At 42.8% G+C, this 16,997-nt stretch overlaps 1 protein-coding gene across 5 annotated transcripts in view; it reads right to left on the minus strand.

Annotated features, from left to right (window-relative positions):
• Positions 1 to 11,945, minus strand: part of VEZT (vezatin, adherens junctions transmembrane protein) — a 201,952-nt gene extending 190,007 nt beyond the window's left edge. For 2 of the 5 annotated variants that reach the window (XM_069229098.1, XM_069229097.1), the window contains exon 1: positions 11,677 to 11,941. Coding sequence is in view for 2 of the 5 variants with exons in the window: in XM_069229100.1 (XP_069085201.1) it covers positions 11,677 to 11,712 (36 nt within the window). In the remaining 3 variants the exon portion in view is untranslated. Of the gene's footprint in view, positions 1 to 11,676 lie in introns of all 5 variants that reach the window. The other 3 variants (XM_069229100.1, XM_069229099.1, XR_011202311.1) reach the window with 2 other exon arrangements.
• Between the last annotated feature and the right edge of the window lie 5,052 nt (positions 11,946 to 16,997).

Genomic DNA, 16,997 nt, shown 5'->3' on the forward strand with positions numbered 1-16,997 from the left:
AATGCCTACTCACAATTAACCAAAAAATGGCAACACTAGCCTATTCCCCCATCTGTAAGTTTGGGGGCATGGCTCCCCTTTATCCTGTGGTGAATTTAAGATCCTGTGAGCAGAGTTAATCCTGGTGTCTTCTCTGACAGAGCAGAATATATGTTTTGCAAAGAGGCCCTTAATCCATTCCAGATAATCCTGATGTATTTGTGTGTCGGTTGCAGCCCTTACCAGCGGCCTTCAATGGTACTGTGCCGCAGATGCAGGTAGATGCTGGTGCCTCACATAAATCCAGATCTGAGCCCTAGGTGAATTTAGGCAATCTGTAATGTGAGAATAGCACAGCAGCGTCTTAGACTGGCTGGAACACGCACACCACCACTGAAGCTGAACTGGTCTCTGGGAATCTTCAACGACAGGTGAATGGCAAAGACAGGTTAGGTTTCCGTGTGCATGAAGGCAACTGCATGTGGACGTCACAGAGACACCCACTTAACTTATCTGATTCCACAGTGGCGCAAGGGCAACATAAGGGTCATCATGCAGTGGATCACATGCCATGACAAATCAGGGTCGGAGAAAGGGGGCGTGGTTATCTAATGTAAGGGCCTGTCAGCACTCCGGTGGTGTGCGTTCTGGAGACCGCGCCCATGCACCACGGGCTCGAACTTCACGTCTCTTTGTGTATTGTCCCTGGCACGGCATTTCTGCAATAGGAGACGCTCTCCTTGTGGCAAATCCCATGTTCCCTGTCGTTCTGCTCGATAGTGCACCCACTGCCAGCATATGTTCTGTATCAAGTGACTATGTGTATTGTTTCACTTTACCTGTACCTTGTTGTGTCTTGCCTTGCTGTGTCTTGACTTGCTTAGACTACTGGAGTGGGGACTCATAGCTGTGGCTTTCCACTTAGTTACTTCCTATCATGGCCTGGTCCAGTATGGTTCTCAGACTGCACTACATCTCCCAGGCATTCCACCCTAGTAGCCACTTTTGGAGGGGCGCCCATAAATAACCAGCTCGTCCAAGGAGACGCGCTCACTATTCTCAGAAGAATCCAGAGAAAGATACCTCGCGAAAGTGCTTGACTTTCCCTCAGAAAGGATTTGTAGCGCTGACGGCTGGGAGGGCAACTCAGCTGAGTTCCGAACTCTCCAGCGCTTCACTCGGAGAATCATCACAGTGAACTAAGACCGGTCAGGTCTTACCAGCAAGGGCCCTAGGGCCTTCCTTAGAGGGTGGTTATTGTGCTTTCGTGTCATGCGACTTTAGTCAGAGGGGGCTGTAACTTAGACACTTTATTTGTGTCATGAAGATTTTACCTGTTTGGGCATCCTTGCAAAATCTGACAAGGACCTTGACCGTGCCTAGAGTCAAACTGTTAAAAAATAAGAAGAAGCCAGATCAGCTCAAAACATTTTGATTCGGTTTACAACCATAAAAGACAATATGGCGTTAAAAAAGCACAAGTAAATAAAAACAATCAATAAAATACAAAATGTGCAAAATATAAATGTGCAATACATATTAAGAGTGTAAAAGGCTCAGCAGCAGGACTCAGATGCAAAAATTGTAAATCAGCATGCGATAAACACATGCGTGCTAGCAATCACATGTACCCCACTACAAAGTGACTTGTGCAGAGATGAAAAGGAAAATAAAAATCATAGCTTTTTTCCCACTAGACTTCTTATCTTACCACTTCAGAGATAAACTTGTAAACCATCAAACACACATATTGGGACTGTAAAAGCTGGAGATAGAATAAGGCAGGTGTACACCTCCTAATATTCAGGCTTCTCAACAGGGGTATTAAAAACTTCCTTCTAGGTACTGTGTATAAAGTGCAAAAGAATACAAAGTGTAGCATGGACTGTGCGGTACACAAATCACATGACAAGGTTCAAGTGCGGAGTCAGAATAAACAGCGCTTAGGTAAGATACTAAAAAGGTGAGCAGTGTTAAACCTAAATCTCGCTAAATAAAGCCATTGGTGGGCAAGAAAGGGAACCGAAGATATGGTTCAATGCCGTCCGTAGTCACTTAAGGATGATACTGCTCCACCAACCTCATTGCTCAGGCCTCTCTGGGTAACTTGAAAAAATTGAGGAGATCACGTTTCAGCTATTGTCTTGGGACTGACGCTATATTCTTGGGACAGTCAAAACAATCTGGTCTTCCCAGTGTGAAGAGATGTTCCCTCACAAAACTTTGACATGGGATATTGAGGACAGATAGGAGTCGCTCAAAAATAATTTTCTTTCGGTTGTAGGTTTGAAGTATTCCCATAGCCCCACACACCATGTCCTATAAATAGCGATCATGTCATCCAGTGGTTTAAAGCCCAACTTCCCGAGAATCTAAAGAGGGCTTCAATAGTTTTTTCAAACCATAATCTTCTGACCTTGACAAGATGGGACCAGTTACTTTTGCAACCAAAAGTAACACCTAAATGCGTGAAGGTCTGGACTTCATAGATAGACATAATATGGCCTCAGACAAAGACATGCATTTCCCATAACCATCGCAAGGGACTTGGCCGAGTTGGTCCTTAAGCCCATGTCATCCACAAAAGAAACACATTTATTTAACAGTTTTTGAAGACTAACTCCTGTCCTTGCCATTGAAACACAGTCATCTGCATAAAGCAGATCAGGTAACTTCTTAGTGCCCACCCTAATGTCCACCTTAGGAGTATCTGCTTCTCCATCTTTCAACCAGCAATCTAGGTCGTTAATAAAGATGCAGAATAAAAATGGAGCAAACACACAACCTTTCCCCACACCGCGTCTCATCTTAACAGGGTCAGTGCACTCCCCTCCTGCCCCATATCTAATGCTGCCTTATGTAACTTTGCCAAATAGTGAACCAAAGCCTCATTAATGCCCATTCCAAAGCTTACCCCTGTTTATTCAGTCAAATGCTGAAGTGAGGTCCATGAAGGTGAGATGGGGACACTATATTTATGGTATATTTACTAATAACCTGATGAAGATTAAGGCATTGGCCAATAGTGTCCAGGCTTTTTTCAGAACCTATATTACACTTCAGAAAAACAACTTTTCTCAGCCACCCAAGATTCCAACCGACACAAGAGAACCTTTCCCAGGATTTTACTAATTGAATCGATCAATAAAATGTGGCGGAAGCAGTAAGGGTCTGCCCTGTCACCTTTTTTAAATATCAGTACTATCATAAAGGTGGATCATGACTTTGGTGGGGTGAGGGTGGGGGTCTGTGACAACTGCAGAACCTAAGACATTAGGTCATTATTGGAGCCCACAATTCACGATTATCAATAAAAAGGTCAACGGGGACTGAATCAGAGCCCAGTGCCTTATTTTTTGCACTCTGCTACCATGCATAAATAACCTCATCTAGTGTAGGGTGGAGTAACTCAGCACTCACCTGAGAGTGATCAAACTGGGGAGCGTTGACAAAACAATCGGCAACAGAGCCAATCCCATGGAGCTCAGAAAAAATGCTCCACCCATTTCAACGGGGTATGGTGACATCAAGAGTAGCACAAAAATAAGGGGCATTAAACAGTTTTCCAGCCAGGGAACATTTCTTTTAGTTGCTTCATGAAATCTTTCCCATGCTTTTCTCCTAATCAGATATTTCCTCTGGGCAATTGCTTATAGTCCTCCCTGCATATTTGTACACCCCCCTTTCACTAGGCACTTGTTTCAGGGCATAGTTAAGACCTTTATGGGCCTTTGAGCACCTAGCGTCAAACCACCTCTGTGGCTTGGACTCCTGTTTTCTCCCCTCAATGGTCAAAAGGCCAGAGATACTATGACATATTCCTGCAAATCCCTGCAGGACAAGCTTGGTGACTGATTCAAAATCTAAACACACCATGAACTCTTTCCTAATTCTCTCTATTAGAATGCTCAGGGTAGCCTCAGACTACACCTGTTACATGGATTATTGCATGATTGCCGATATACGTCAGCATGGCAAACTAGTTTTTTATTTTATTTTGTCTCTCCCCTTCGTGCTGCATGGCGGCCATGGTGCTCACAAAGCGACAAGCACAACAGCCTGACCTCAATCGGTGGTATTGGAGTGCTGGTCACATTGTTCACAGTTACCTAATTAGAGCCATTTCTTGTGGCTCTCCCCTTAAACATGTGAAATTGGTAAATGCTTTACATAAAACAGAAATTCTAAAAGCGAAAGCAGCTCTCCCGGCATAGCGGGAGAGCCGATGCTACAATATTTACTGCACTTGGGAAACTAGCCCATAGTGCTTTGCTGAACATTACTTTTACAAAACATTTTTGCTCATAACTCACCCTGTGGTGATCCTAGGGCATTAGGGCCACCACCAAAACGTTCAGCACAACACACTGTTTTTGTCTAGGTCATCCCTGGGTCCCCACACTAGGTTAGTGGGGATCCCAAAATAAAAAACCCTCACACCAGTCCAAAAGTGATTTCGATTTTGTATGCGCAAGCTTTAAAAAAAAAAATTCTGCACTTAAAAAAATAAACAGGGGAGCTAGCTGGGGATAAAGCAACCTGGAGGGCAGGCAGAGGAGAACAGTACAGGTGCACTGTTCAGGGGAGAGAAGAATGAGATGATATAACGAGTGCTGGCTGCGGGGAGAAAGAACACAAGAGTTCGATGTGAAGCACTGGGTCGAGGGAGGGGACAGCGAGAAAGGAGAAGGTGGGGCGCTTGGGGTGTGCAGAGAAGCACACGAGGGAGACAATTGAAAAACACAAGCTCTTTCATGGAGTGCTTAACAAAATATTTAAAATGGCTTCAGGAAAGCGAACACCTTTGGTAGTACAAATGGCAGCCAATCAGAGAGGTATCGAACAAGCTATGCTCCACAGGAGGGAAAAAGACGTGACAGAAGGGCTAAAAATAAAAAAAAAGTTCATAAAGAAGGGATCTGGGTCGCTCCAGAAACTTCCTCTCTTATGGTATTACAAAAATATCTATGCATGTAGATTAGGCATCACAATTTATGTCTTGACGAATTGCCTAAACATCCTGATTGGGAATGTGAAAGCGCAAGAAGCATGTTGACAGCAATCAGATCCAAAGGAACATCATCTCCCTAGGATCATACCAGTTTTTAATCTAAACAAAGACCGCTGAATGTTAATTTTAACAAACACCCTTATATATTAATTTTAGTTAATTTTAATCACCTTCAATCATCTATAAAGCCAGTCTACACTCTATTCAGGGTCTACTCAGTTAAACTCTTTGGCTAAATAACAAAAGCTATCCATCAAAGAGCCCCCTTGAGGGGCCCGTAGGGCACTGCAGTGCAAGCCCTACCAGGAGCATATGCCCAATGATGAAGCATGCCACCAAAATGGTGGGTGATGGCTATTGCTCCTAAACAGTTATGCTGTTCTTGTCCCTTAAAAAAGTCCTCCTATAAAAAGAAACAACCATGAGCCCTTTTATTTGGAACTGTATCCCTATACATATGTTTTGCTAAAACAAATGAAGCCATTGAATCAAAAGCAAGCAAATAAGATTGTAAAATCAAAAAGTTGCTGAAAAGCAGATGCAATCCAGATCAATTGTCATGTCCCCAATAAGTCTTTTGCAGCCAGACAGTTGCGCTGTCTGGCAGGGTTCGACATCAAAAGGGCACATCACTACAACTCGCGTATCAAGTGAGGAGAGCAGGAGTTACCCTTTCATCTAGATCTAGTCATTACCAGACCACTCATCAAATGCTCTGCGTAGTAGTGTAAAATGACAATGCTTTGGCGCTTTTACAAGTGCGAGAGGTGGCTTTAATTTGCAGCCATATACGTATCCATTACCAGTATTCAGCCACACAATCAAGCTACTTAAAAGTTCTACATATTTTAACAGCAAACGGACAGAATCTAGCAATAGTGCATAAAGATATAAAAGGTGTCTGTCAGCATCCCTTCACCAGTCCCCTCCTCTTCAGCTCACAAAAAGACAGGCCAAAGTTAATATGCATACAACATGAATTGTTGGTGAAACAGGATTTGCTTAACAGCAACCTTTTGACACAGGACTGCTTAAGCTGTCAAAACCTTTAATAGGATAATATTTTCCAACTCATCATATTTCTGTCCCAAGGGCTACCAGCATGGTTGTCACATCTGTGAATGACAAAGGAGGGCAAGATGACGTGATTGGTAGAGGGGAAGAGCTCAGGAATATAATTTCAAATTGGTTGGATGAGAAAACTAAAATGAGGTATGCACATGGATTACACTTTGGATATTCTTACCACGAGGATTCCAGGGCAAGGCGTGCTTTTTCAAGGCTATACACAGATTCAATATGTTCATGTGCTTAAGACCAACAGCAGCATTTCAGCATCAATCCTCCTGCTAGTAAAGGCGGACATGCCACAAATTAAATCAGCAGGCTGACAGCAGACCTGTCTCCACAGCTTCCAGCAATAAGTTACTGGCAATGATGCCTGCCCTGCTTGTGAGACGGCAGGAGACAAGCCAGTTTGCAGTTCAGTGGTAAACCAAGCACATTTATGTTCTCATATGCAGGGGAGGCAAGTCTGACTTGCACTGAGTGCACGAGGCACAAATGTTTTTCTTTTAGAGCGCAGTCACTCCATCTTACTGCACCACTCACAGTTAGAAAGTCTCCACAGAGAACACAGACTCCTTAGGAGTAGAAATGCTCTCTTCAATACAACAAGAAAGCAAAGATTGCATTCATAACATTTGAGTACTACAATGAATATAGGTTATAGAACCTGGCCCTTCATCACATTCCCTATGCTGGAATCAATACTGATTAAAGGAGAGACATAGCTGGAATTAGCCCCGAAGAAGTTCCATGGAGAGAAACAAACCATGTTGGTTGCCTTTGGCAGCTCTTTTAAGCAAAAAATGTTTGGAAAAAATAACAAATATATATATGTTATTTAAGAAAAATCACTTGTATTTAAAGAAACTCAAACTCATTTGAATGAACTACTAAGACTACCCATCAAAGAATCTGTGAATAAAGACTGCTTGGGGACAAATGATAACACTTATTATTGGTGCCTTTCCTATAACATCCTTGGGTAAGTTAATACTCAAAGTGACATCAGTACTCTCACAGTAAATGGAATTAGATAACATAACAAGGATATTAATGATCAGCAGGTGGCGCGTGGTTGATTGAATTAAAAAACAATCTAGTACTGGTGTATACCGGTCATAGCATGATACAAAGGTGAGAGCTTGCATGGGGAGACTGTGATTGCAGTCTTAGGGCCAGATGTAGCAAAGGGTGTTTCCCATTCTGTGTCAATGGAAAAATGTGTTCGTACATATGGCCCTTAGTAACACGTACTGGATGCACTGGGTCATAGTCTGAAAATGCAACAGAAACGCAACAGTTATTGTCTATGAATGTAGTTCTTAAGCAAATAATCAAAACTAGCGGTATTTTGGCGTCTCAACGCAAATGTCTAATTTGAATCTTCCTCTCGGCAGGCGAAAGTGTAGAAGTGTTGGGGTGACCTTTTGTTATCAAAGGTTTAGTAAGGAGGCAATCAACGTAACACCAGAAAAAATAGGTAGGATTCACTTAGTATGCTGAATAAATAAGGTATATGAAAAAGGACTGGGCAAATATAAAGTCACAAATGCCAACAATGAGGCTTCCTAGTACTACATATTGCAATCGCAAAAAAGCAACATGGCAGACTTTGCAGCTCCAATGAGTACAGGAGACGGATGTACAGCAAAGCTACAGCTGTATCCACCATGAGGTAACCCTCGGCAGACTGCATGCCAACCATCGTGTTTTAAATCCACCAAACAGTTTTGAAACACTGAAAGGTAAAATGTAAATGATTTATTTAAAATTAAAAACTTATGAATTAATAAATATTTTTGAGTGCATTTGCCATTTTGTTGAGGACAGATTCCTTGCTGATGCTGATAGCTGCAACGTGGTAATCTGTTGCCCTAAATTCCTAAAACCTTCCCTTCCTCACACCCTTATAAGCAAAAACACAAACGCCAAATGTGATTGCCATGGGTTTTTGTGGCAATAACCTGGTTTATTTCCATTTTTTTTTTTTATCGTGGAAAACCTGTCTTACAACGCATTATTGTTTTAATTCCATACAGTTGTAGAGGCTCTTAGTAAGAAATTAAGCAGCATTAACCTTGAGGGTTTAGGATTAATTCTAAAAAAATATTTTACTCTAAATGCGCCAATGGAATATTCCAATCTCAAAGTCCTGACTCTCCACCGTTAATGTTAACCTGACACACCACCTTACAAAATATGATGCGTCTTATAATACCTCTCTTTGTGTATGCCTTCTGGCACTCTACCGGGACACCACCATGCTAGAGAGACATTATCTTGCAAGCCCCTTGGCACCTAGCACCAAGCATCTGCCATACAGCTATTGATGGGTTTGTATGTATTATCACATAATGTGTTCTCATCAAACAGACATCCTGGGCACTCATAAAATTACCATTCATAACCAAAGGTCATGTGCCACACAATACAACCACGAACATATACACCTCACACAACTATTCATGAGTAATTTTACACAATGTCTCCTCCATCAATACCATACAGCTACAAGCTGTCAGGTCACACACTAGAAGCAGCAGGTGAATGATACATCAACAAACCAACCCATGTCACAGAGAAGGCACCACAACCTCATCTGGGAAAAGCAGAGCATCATGGACCTTGAAATTCCTGGAGACAACGGTACTTATTTGGCAACAACTACTCCCTCTCCCTCTCCCTCTCCCTATCCACCCCAGCAATACTGCCACTGCACATCAACGCCTAGTTTAGCAAGTCCTTTAAACCCTGTCCCCCAATACCTCTTGAGCTTGGTGCCAAGCTAGCCTGATTGATGAGGGACGATACCCCAAATCCTGTCCCAGGATGTATGTTCCTGATCCAGGGAGGACCTGGCCTGGTAGATCGGGCTGGACTGTTCCCATGGATAGCAGGGTCAAGACTGATTTGCATGTGGGTGGGTCCAACTGGGGTGGCATGGTTGGCAAAAATAAAAACAATGGATTTAGGCCCAGATCTATGACTGGGGGTGAATGTTTGACATTGTTCAGCAATCCATCCATCTTCTGTTCCATTTGCATTTGTCACCATAAGTGCACCAGGTATGCCCAGACGTGGGTCCCAGGCTCACTGTGCCACTGGATTCAAGCTAGCCTGGCTGATCAGGGGTGATACCCTGAAACCGGTCCCAGGATGCTTGTTTCCGGTACAGGGAGGATCTGACATGGCACTTTCAGCTGAACTGTTCCCAAGGGGACCAAGGCCAAGATTGATTTGCATATGGCAGGTCCAAGCTGGGGTGGCAAGGTGGGCAAAGAAACAATGGATTTAGGACCAGATCTTCCACTGGGGGGTGAATGTTGGACATTGTTCAGCATTCCGTTCATCATCTTTTCTTTCTCAATTTCTCTTTTCAACTGTCTGCAACCAGAGAACTGCAGTCTCTGCCTGAATCAACATCCCATTTACCCCTGCCTGTAACAACAGCTCTGCTGCCCCTGTCTGAAATCGAAGCTCTGTTGACCCTTCTTGAAACCCTCAGCTCTGCCCCCTCCTCTCAATCCAAAGCTCTGCTGTCTCTGTCCAAAATCACAGCTCTGTTGCCCCTGCCTGCAACCCTCAAGTCTTCTGCTTGCAACCCTTTGTTCTGCTGCTCCGGCCTGCAACCACAGCGCTGTTGGCCCTGCCTACAGTGGTCCTGGAACAATTTTCAGACTGGGGGGTGCTGCCATAAATGTTACATCACAAAACTGATAGGGAATTTGAAAAGCCAAATATCACACAAACAAGTGCTGCACGTGAGCCACACCCATTCAGCAGGAGAGTGTTGAGGGTGTAGTGAGTAACTATTGCTGCATACAGTAGAATGCAGTCACAAATATAATACTCAAGCTTGGTGCAGTAGCACACTTTACAGACAGCATCTTTTCCATTGAAATTACTACTAAATTTGCACAGACATACAGTTTTACTGATTAAACTATACAGCGCACAAATAAAAATCTTTGGAAATTGGGTTTCTGCGAATACCAGTCATATGCACATCACCACGTGCCTTTATTTGTTTTGATCATATTAAAAAATTTATTTTCATCACACTAAAGAATTAGGAAGAAAACACTTTGTGCTTCTTGTTTATTTAGAAATATTTGTACACCTCATTTATATGTAATTAAATTTGATTATGTTAGAAGAAAACAATAACCTGCAGCAGTGCTTCCCAAACTTTTTAGAACCACAACCCAATTTTTATAACGATAAAATGTTGTAACTCAGCTAGCTGTAATGGACATGAAGAAAGCAGTTTTATAATATAACTAAAGCAATGTGCTGTAGCACACTTTAATTTACAGGCAGCACAATTTACATTGAAAATGCCACTAAATTTGCACAGACATACAATTTTACAGATAAAACTATTTTGCACACAAATGATAAGGTGTGGACATTGGGTTTCAGTGAATATTTATTAGGTGTGCATCACCAGGTAAAGTGTCTTGATCTTTGTTTCCATCACATTTTAAAAAAAACACGTGCTTCGTTGTTTTCCTAGCTGCTGCACTGTACAGTTAATTTACAGGTATTTACGTTTTGGTGCGTGTTACAAAAATGTCAACCTACAGCGTGTTACAAAAATGACAGCCTAGAGCCTTTCCTTTAACACTCCCTGTACCTCAGCTAGACTGTCACATAATTCAGTTTGACAGCAAAGTCAGAACAGCTTGTAGACTCGATTCCCTATGTTAAAAAACACAGGCAGCAATTTGTCAGAAAACCTATGCTGACATTTTATGTATGTCTTTGAAGCACAGTAAATGTGACAAGATAAAAACAGAATTTTAAAGCATTGTTATTTATTGCTTGAGCTTTCGCGACCCACCAAAAATCGGCTCGCGACCGATCCACAGTCTGGGCAGCACTGTCATACAGCCTTTCCATTCACATCAGCAAGACTGTCAAAAATCCTGACACATTGCAGTAAGATAAAAAAACATAAACACCAGTTAAAAGAATATGGAGTCATTTGTCAGAAGACTAAACTGACATTTAATCTCTGTTTTTGAACGCACAGCAAATGTGACACAATAAAACACAAAACGTAACGCCATATTTAATGCTCATTCACCTCAGGAACTCCAGCAGCACCTCCCGAACCCCACCCTTCCACCCTCTATTCCCAGCATGCATGCCTGCTCTGCTGCTCTTGACTGAAACCAGTTCTGCTGCAGCCCTCAGCTTTGCTGCCCCTGTCTGCACCCCTCAGTTTCATGCACCTCAGGGATACTCAACTCCGCTGTCCCTGAATGAACCCTCAGCTCTAGTACTATCAAATTACCTCTAGCGCTGCTGCCTGTGAAAGGGCTACTGTTCTGCTGCCCCTCGCACCTATACCACTGCAACCTGCAGACCCATTTGTATTGACTTGGCCTCATGCATCATCTCCTTTGCAGGCCAAAGACCATTTCCTCTGCATTCCTAGCGTCCCAGGTTTACAAGCAATGCCATTATTCCCGAGCACCCTAGCCTTACAACACCTGGACCATTACCCCTGCTTCTCCCCGAAACCCGGGTTAGCTTCAGTCAGTCGTCTGCTCTGCTGTGCATTTTCATAGCAGCATATAAGGTCCTTAATCATGGATGGAGCAGTCACCCACCTCAAACACCACTTCTTCGTCAAACTCCGCAGTCATTGCGCTCCGCCATGCCAATCCGCTGGACTCCGGGAAATGTAGTCGTGGTGATCCCGGAAGCTGAACATCTGCCAACCCTGAACGCTATCCAGCTGAAACTACATCTCCCAGAAGCTCGCCGGTGAGATCTGTTTTCCCCCTCGGGATCGTGTATCCCCGCTGTTCGGCAGTCTTCAGAAGTCAGTGCCATTGGTCAGCTCGGAAGACTGCTCAGCAGCCCCGCCCGCTCGAGGAGAGGCGACACCTTAGGTCCTACCTCGGCCCCAGCAGGCAGAAGCAGCAGCACCCGAGCAGAGCTACGAGCACACATAAATGCATCTGCCTTTGTATAAGTCGCCGGTTGCTGAGAGAGGGTATCTGGAAAGCGCTGGATAGGCTCCGTTTATTTAACGTGCCATCAGCACTGATAAGGGGCATTGAGGTTCTCTCTGTAGAGTATAATAAAAGCATACAGTGAAATGTAAAGTAAACCCAGAAAATAATTGATGCAGTTATAAGACGAGAAACGAGCGTTACGAAATAGAAACGAATGTTAACGCAAAAGGCGACTAGCATTGGCAAAGCCAATAGGTCTTGGCAATTCGAAAGCTTTAGGCATTGTACATGTTAATGTGTTTTATCTGTGTTAGCGTAGGCCGCTGTGGCTGGTGATGACGCAGAAAAAGAGGGTCCAACATATATTCATATATCATATAACCATAATCGTGTAATGTAGTGTGATTTTAGTAAAGAAAATAATGTACGAGGGAAATTGTGCCCTGGGGTAGTTCGCCATCTTTATAAACGAGCTTTATTATTCATGTAGAATTGAAAAATGTAGTAATCTGTCATAATTGCAAATGTATGCCATGATTTCTTATTTGGAACTGTTTTGCTTAGCTTAAATTTAGTAGAGGCTTTGGCCTAGTTGCCTGGTCTCAAATTCTAACTCCGTGACTTTTCCTTGAACTAATGAAACATATATTCTTGCTTGAAGTTGTATTTTTCCAGTAGAGATGACTAATACACTTATCTCCAAGGTTTCGTACTAGGCCGGTTTCATCCCCTTGGATACAAGGTCAGTCTCTGCAGGTGCGGACAATGAAGGTACAGTTATCAAAATAATTGGCAAACCATGTTGCAACTTGTGTTCCAAGGCTCCAAGGACAATGCATAAATGGGCGCTAGTAGAAAGACAATTTTCATTGGATAATTTGAAGCCAACCTATGAACCCTCCAATGGAAGATCCTACAGAATTTGGAATGTTTCTTATTTAAACCCACTGGACAAAGAGAAGTCAGCCATTTTCCTTGATGCCAATTTGAAGCCAGATGCCAGACTCCATTTTGGACGACACCCTGATGCCCTTTTCTATATAAGAGAGACTGCCATGCACTCCTGGTGTGCTAAATGAGAAAGCAAACAAACAGCTGTACTTTTGTTGGAGAATTGCAGTGCAACCTTTGGTAACCTTTGCTTTTTTACAACATCAAACGTTTTACATCTTCTGCTTCAGAGCCAATTGTTTTAAAGCATTTTGGGTCAGTTTAAAGTTCATTTTTTAGGAAAAAACTAATAGTGGAATCATAGTTACTTTTTTTCAATATCGGTCTTGTGCCATTCTCATGCCTTCATACAGCTAATTATGAACCACTGGCATTCCAGTGGTACTACCAAGAGTATAATATCTGCCATTCCAACATCCAAGTAAGCACTTAATTTCCTCAGGTGTTCAAATGATTCTGACGGAACTGATAACACGGGCTGCCAATACAAAATAAATACAACATTGCATCAAGCGTTAATTTGTTGCACGTCTAGTTAGGTCTCGCTAAGGCAGCACATGCGCTGTCTCAACAAGACATGCTGTGTGTACTCTGTGGGCTTAATTTACGCCCATCGTTGTTGATTTGTCTGTTTGCGTATTGTTTAAAAAAACCTGTGTGTATGTAGCTAACATGACTTTCTTGTCCCTCCTTTTGGTGTTTCGGTTACACTTACAGAGCAATGACCTATAACTTGTCTCCTTGCACTTGTGGCTATTTCAGTTCATATGCACAACCTACTTTTTTAGTTGCTTTCCAACCTGCTCGTGTTTTGGTAATGTTCCCTTTTTATTTTCTGTTTGCACGTTTTGCGGTTAAGAAGGCCTTTGCTTGTTTTTGGCTGCTTTCCGACCAACCTGTGTTTTGGTAATGTTCCCTTTTCTTCCTTTTTATATTCCGATCGTTTGAAAGCATTTTGGGGCAGTTTAAAGTTCATGTTAAGGAAAAAATAATAGTCAAATCATTTTTACTTTGTTTCCATATCCAACTTCTGCTATTCCCATGGTTTCATACAGCTAGTTATAATCCACTGGCATTCTAATGTAACCACCAAGAGAATAATATCTGCTGTGCCATCATCCAGTTAAGAGCTTAATTTCCTCAGGTGTTGAAATGATTCAGAGGGAACCAATAACACTGCCTGCCAAACCAAAATAAATATAACACTGTTCTATAACAATTTATTGCGCGGCTAGTTAGGTCTCGCCGAGGCAGTGCATGCGCTGTCTCAACGAGACATGCTGTGTCTACTCTGTGGTCTTAAGTCACGCCCATCGTTGTTCATTTGTTTGTTTGCATGTCGTATAAACAAGCTTGCATGTATGTGGGTAAACTGACATTTTTGTGCCTCCTTTTGGTGTTTCGGTCATGTCTACACAGCAGTAAAATTGTATTTGTCTCCTTGCAGTCGTGGATATTTGAATTCATGTATATGCACAATTTTTTAGATGCTTTTCAACAAAACCTATGTTTTGGTAATGTTCCCTTTTGTTCCTTGTTATTTTCTGCGCACACGTTTTGGGGTTAACAAGCCTTTCGGTTGTTTTCAACTCAACATGTATCCAACTAGAACGCACTCTTGTGATGGCATCACGTTCTTCTGGCTTGGGTTGTTTGTTGCATCAAAAGTGATATACAACTGGCCGGAAGCCAGCCTTCCTGCAAGCCTCAAACCCCAGATTCCTGTGTTAGTACATGCTTGATATATTTTATCTCTGCAGTATTTGTTAGGCTTCAGCACACAAATGATACTCATTTTACGTACAAAAATGTTTTTTATTCTCAATCTGAGCATATTTAAACACTGCCATTGTGTTGTTTGGAAATACAGAGGCATGTTTTACGAGCTCTGCACCCTATTGTTTATTTTTGTTAATTTTTTTTTACTCTTGCCTCAGAAAATGCCTTTTTCACCTTCAATAAAAGAGCTATTGCATAGGGCTACACGTCTATATAGACTAGGGGTGCTTTATTTTGGGATTTCCTCATTAAACCGCATTACTTCAATGTCAGTGGAACTCTGCGGCCGTTCTCACATTTACAGACCACAAGGAGTTATTTTCTCCAAAAGAACCCAGTCCTGTAGGTGAACTTTGCTATTCTTATCCCACACATGCCTTCAGCTACTGTGTATGACACAGACCTCTCTCTACAGAGGAGAGAGGGGGGGCTGGTCAGTTTGGTTCTCGTGTCTGTGAGCATCGCAGGCACCATGCTTTTCGTGTCTCTACACATTTCACCATGATTCTCGTGCCTGCATGATGCTTGTGTTCATCTCACACATTTTGTTTTTAAGAGTTGCACACAACAAGCTTATGTTCCTGAGTATCTCACACTAGGATTCTTGTGTTTGTGAGCATCTTCCACATTATGCTACTTCGGGGCATCTCAGGCACACATGGGGTGTCTCAAGAGTGATAGAATCGCCCATTCTGAGCTTCAAGTGTTGCCAAAGGTCTTACTCCGTTTATGAGCCTCTTGGGCTCTAGGCTGCTCATGCTTGTGATCGTTTCACACTGTACACGTTTGTGAGTATCTCACACCACAGTTCTCATGTGTGGTAAAAACACAGTGTATCTCACACACAAGGCTCATTTGTTAGCATCTCACACTAGTTTTCAATATTAATGAGCATCTCCTACCCCACACTTCTATGTTTCTAAGCCTTCTCCTTTTTTGTAAAGCCTACAGCTGTATAAACAGTTGCAAGTTGAGGAATAAGAAAATATATACAGTGTTTGTCTATATATGTATAACTGTATTGTGTGAGCGAGTGTATTTCTAGTACAATTCAACATCAGAATATTGATCTGGGAACCTGTGGAAATATTAGTGTGTTTTCAAACATTGACTCCAGGACCAATGCATTTTCCTTATTTACGAATACTTGCAAATATCCACGTCTTTTTGATTGGCGCACACATACATATACAGGTATCCTCTATAATGGCTATCCCTGAAGCCATTACTTGTCCATGTAGAGAGAAAGCCATATCTTCTCTTTACCGGGACAGGAACCCGGATGTCTGAGTGTTTTTATGATTCTTTTCCACTTTGGTATAAAGCAAGGGTAATCAATGGTGGCCATAAAACTCACAGAGAATGGAATGCCGTTAGAAAGCTGGTTTTCTTACGACTCGGTCGTCCCATTTCCAGGGGGCGCTGTAAGGGGACTGTCAGAAGCCTGGGAATCACCTTGAACACCTATCTAGAGTCCCTAGCTGACTCCTGTTTGTTTCTCTTTTCTCCATGTTACACTTGTGTAGGACTACATTTGCTTCTTGGGACTGCAAATCCCATAATGCATAGCTTGGTAGTCAGGAAAACCCGGATTCTGTTTCCCATTGTTTTCAATGGGAGAAATCCAGTTGCTCCTTTTCACTGGATCCTCTCCTCCAGGACTTGCAAGTGTCCAAAACCACACACACCTGAAACCTCTCCTGTGCAGCCCAGCTTGGAACTGCTTATAAGCAGCCATTTCCTCAAGCTCCCCGTCGTGCATCGGACTTCAATTCCTTTGTGTTACAGACCCCTTGTCGGATGGTGTTCCAGTTTTGTTCCTGTTCTGTTCCAGCCTGATCCTGTTTTCTGTTTCTCTGCCCTGTTCCTGATTGTTCCAGCCAGAGTCTGCTCCCTACTTCTTAGCCTTGTACCTGTTTGTTTCTTCCAAAGCCTGCTCCCTGTTTCTCTGCCCTGCTCCTGCCTTGTTTCAGCCTGAACCTTCTCTCTGTTTCCCAGTCCTGTTTACTGCTCATTTCCTACTCCCTGTATTCCAGTCCTGTCCTTGCCTGTTCCAGCCAGAGCCTGTTCTCAGTTTCCCAGTCCTGTCTCTGTCTGTCCCAGACAGAAGTTTGCGCCCTGTTTTCAAGTCCTAGACCCGCCTTTGCTTCAGCCTGAGCCTGTTCCTAGTTCTTGCCTCTGCCTCTTTGTTTGTTCCCTTCTATTTCTGTTTCTTCTTGGTTCTTTGTGTCTGGTAAGTG

Source organism: Pleurodeles waltl, chromosome 4_1 (assembly GCF_031143425.1).
Source record: "Pleurodeles waltl isolate 20211129_DDA chromosome 4_1, aPleWal1.hap1.20221129, whole genome shotgun sequence".
NCBI lineage: Eukaryota > Metazoa > Chordata > Amphibia > Caudata > Salamandridae > Pleurodeles > Pleurodeles waltl.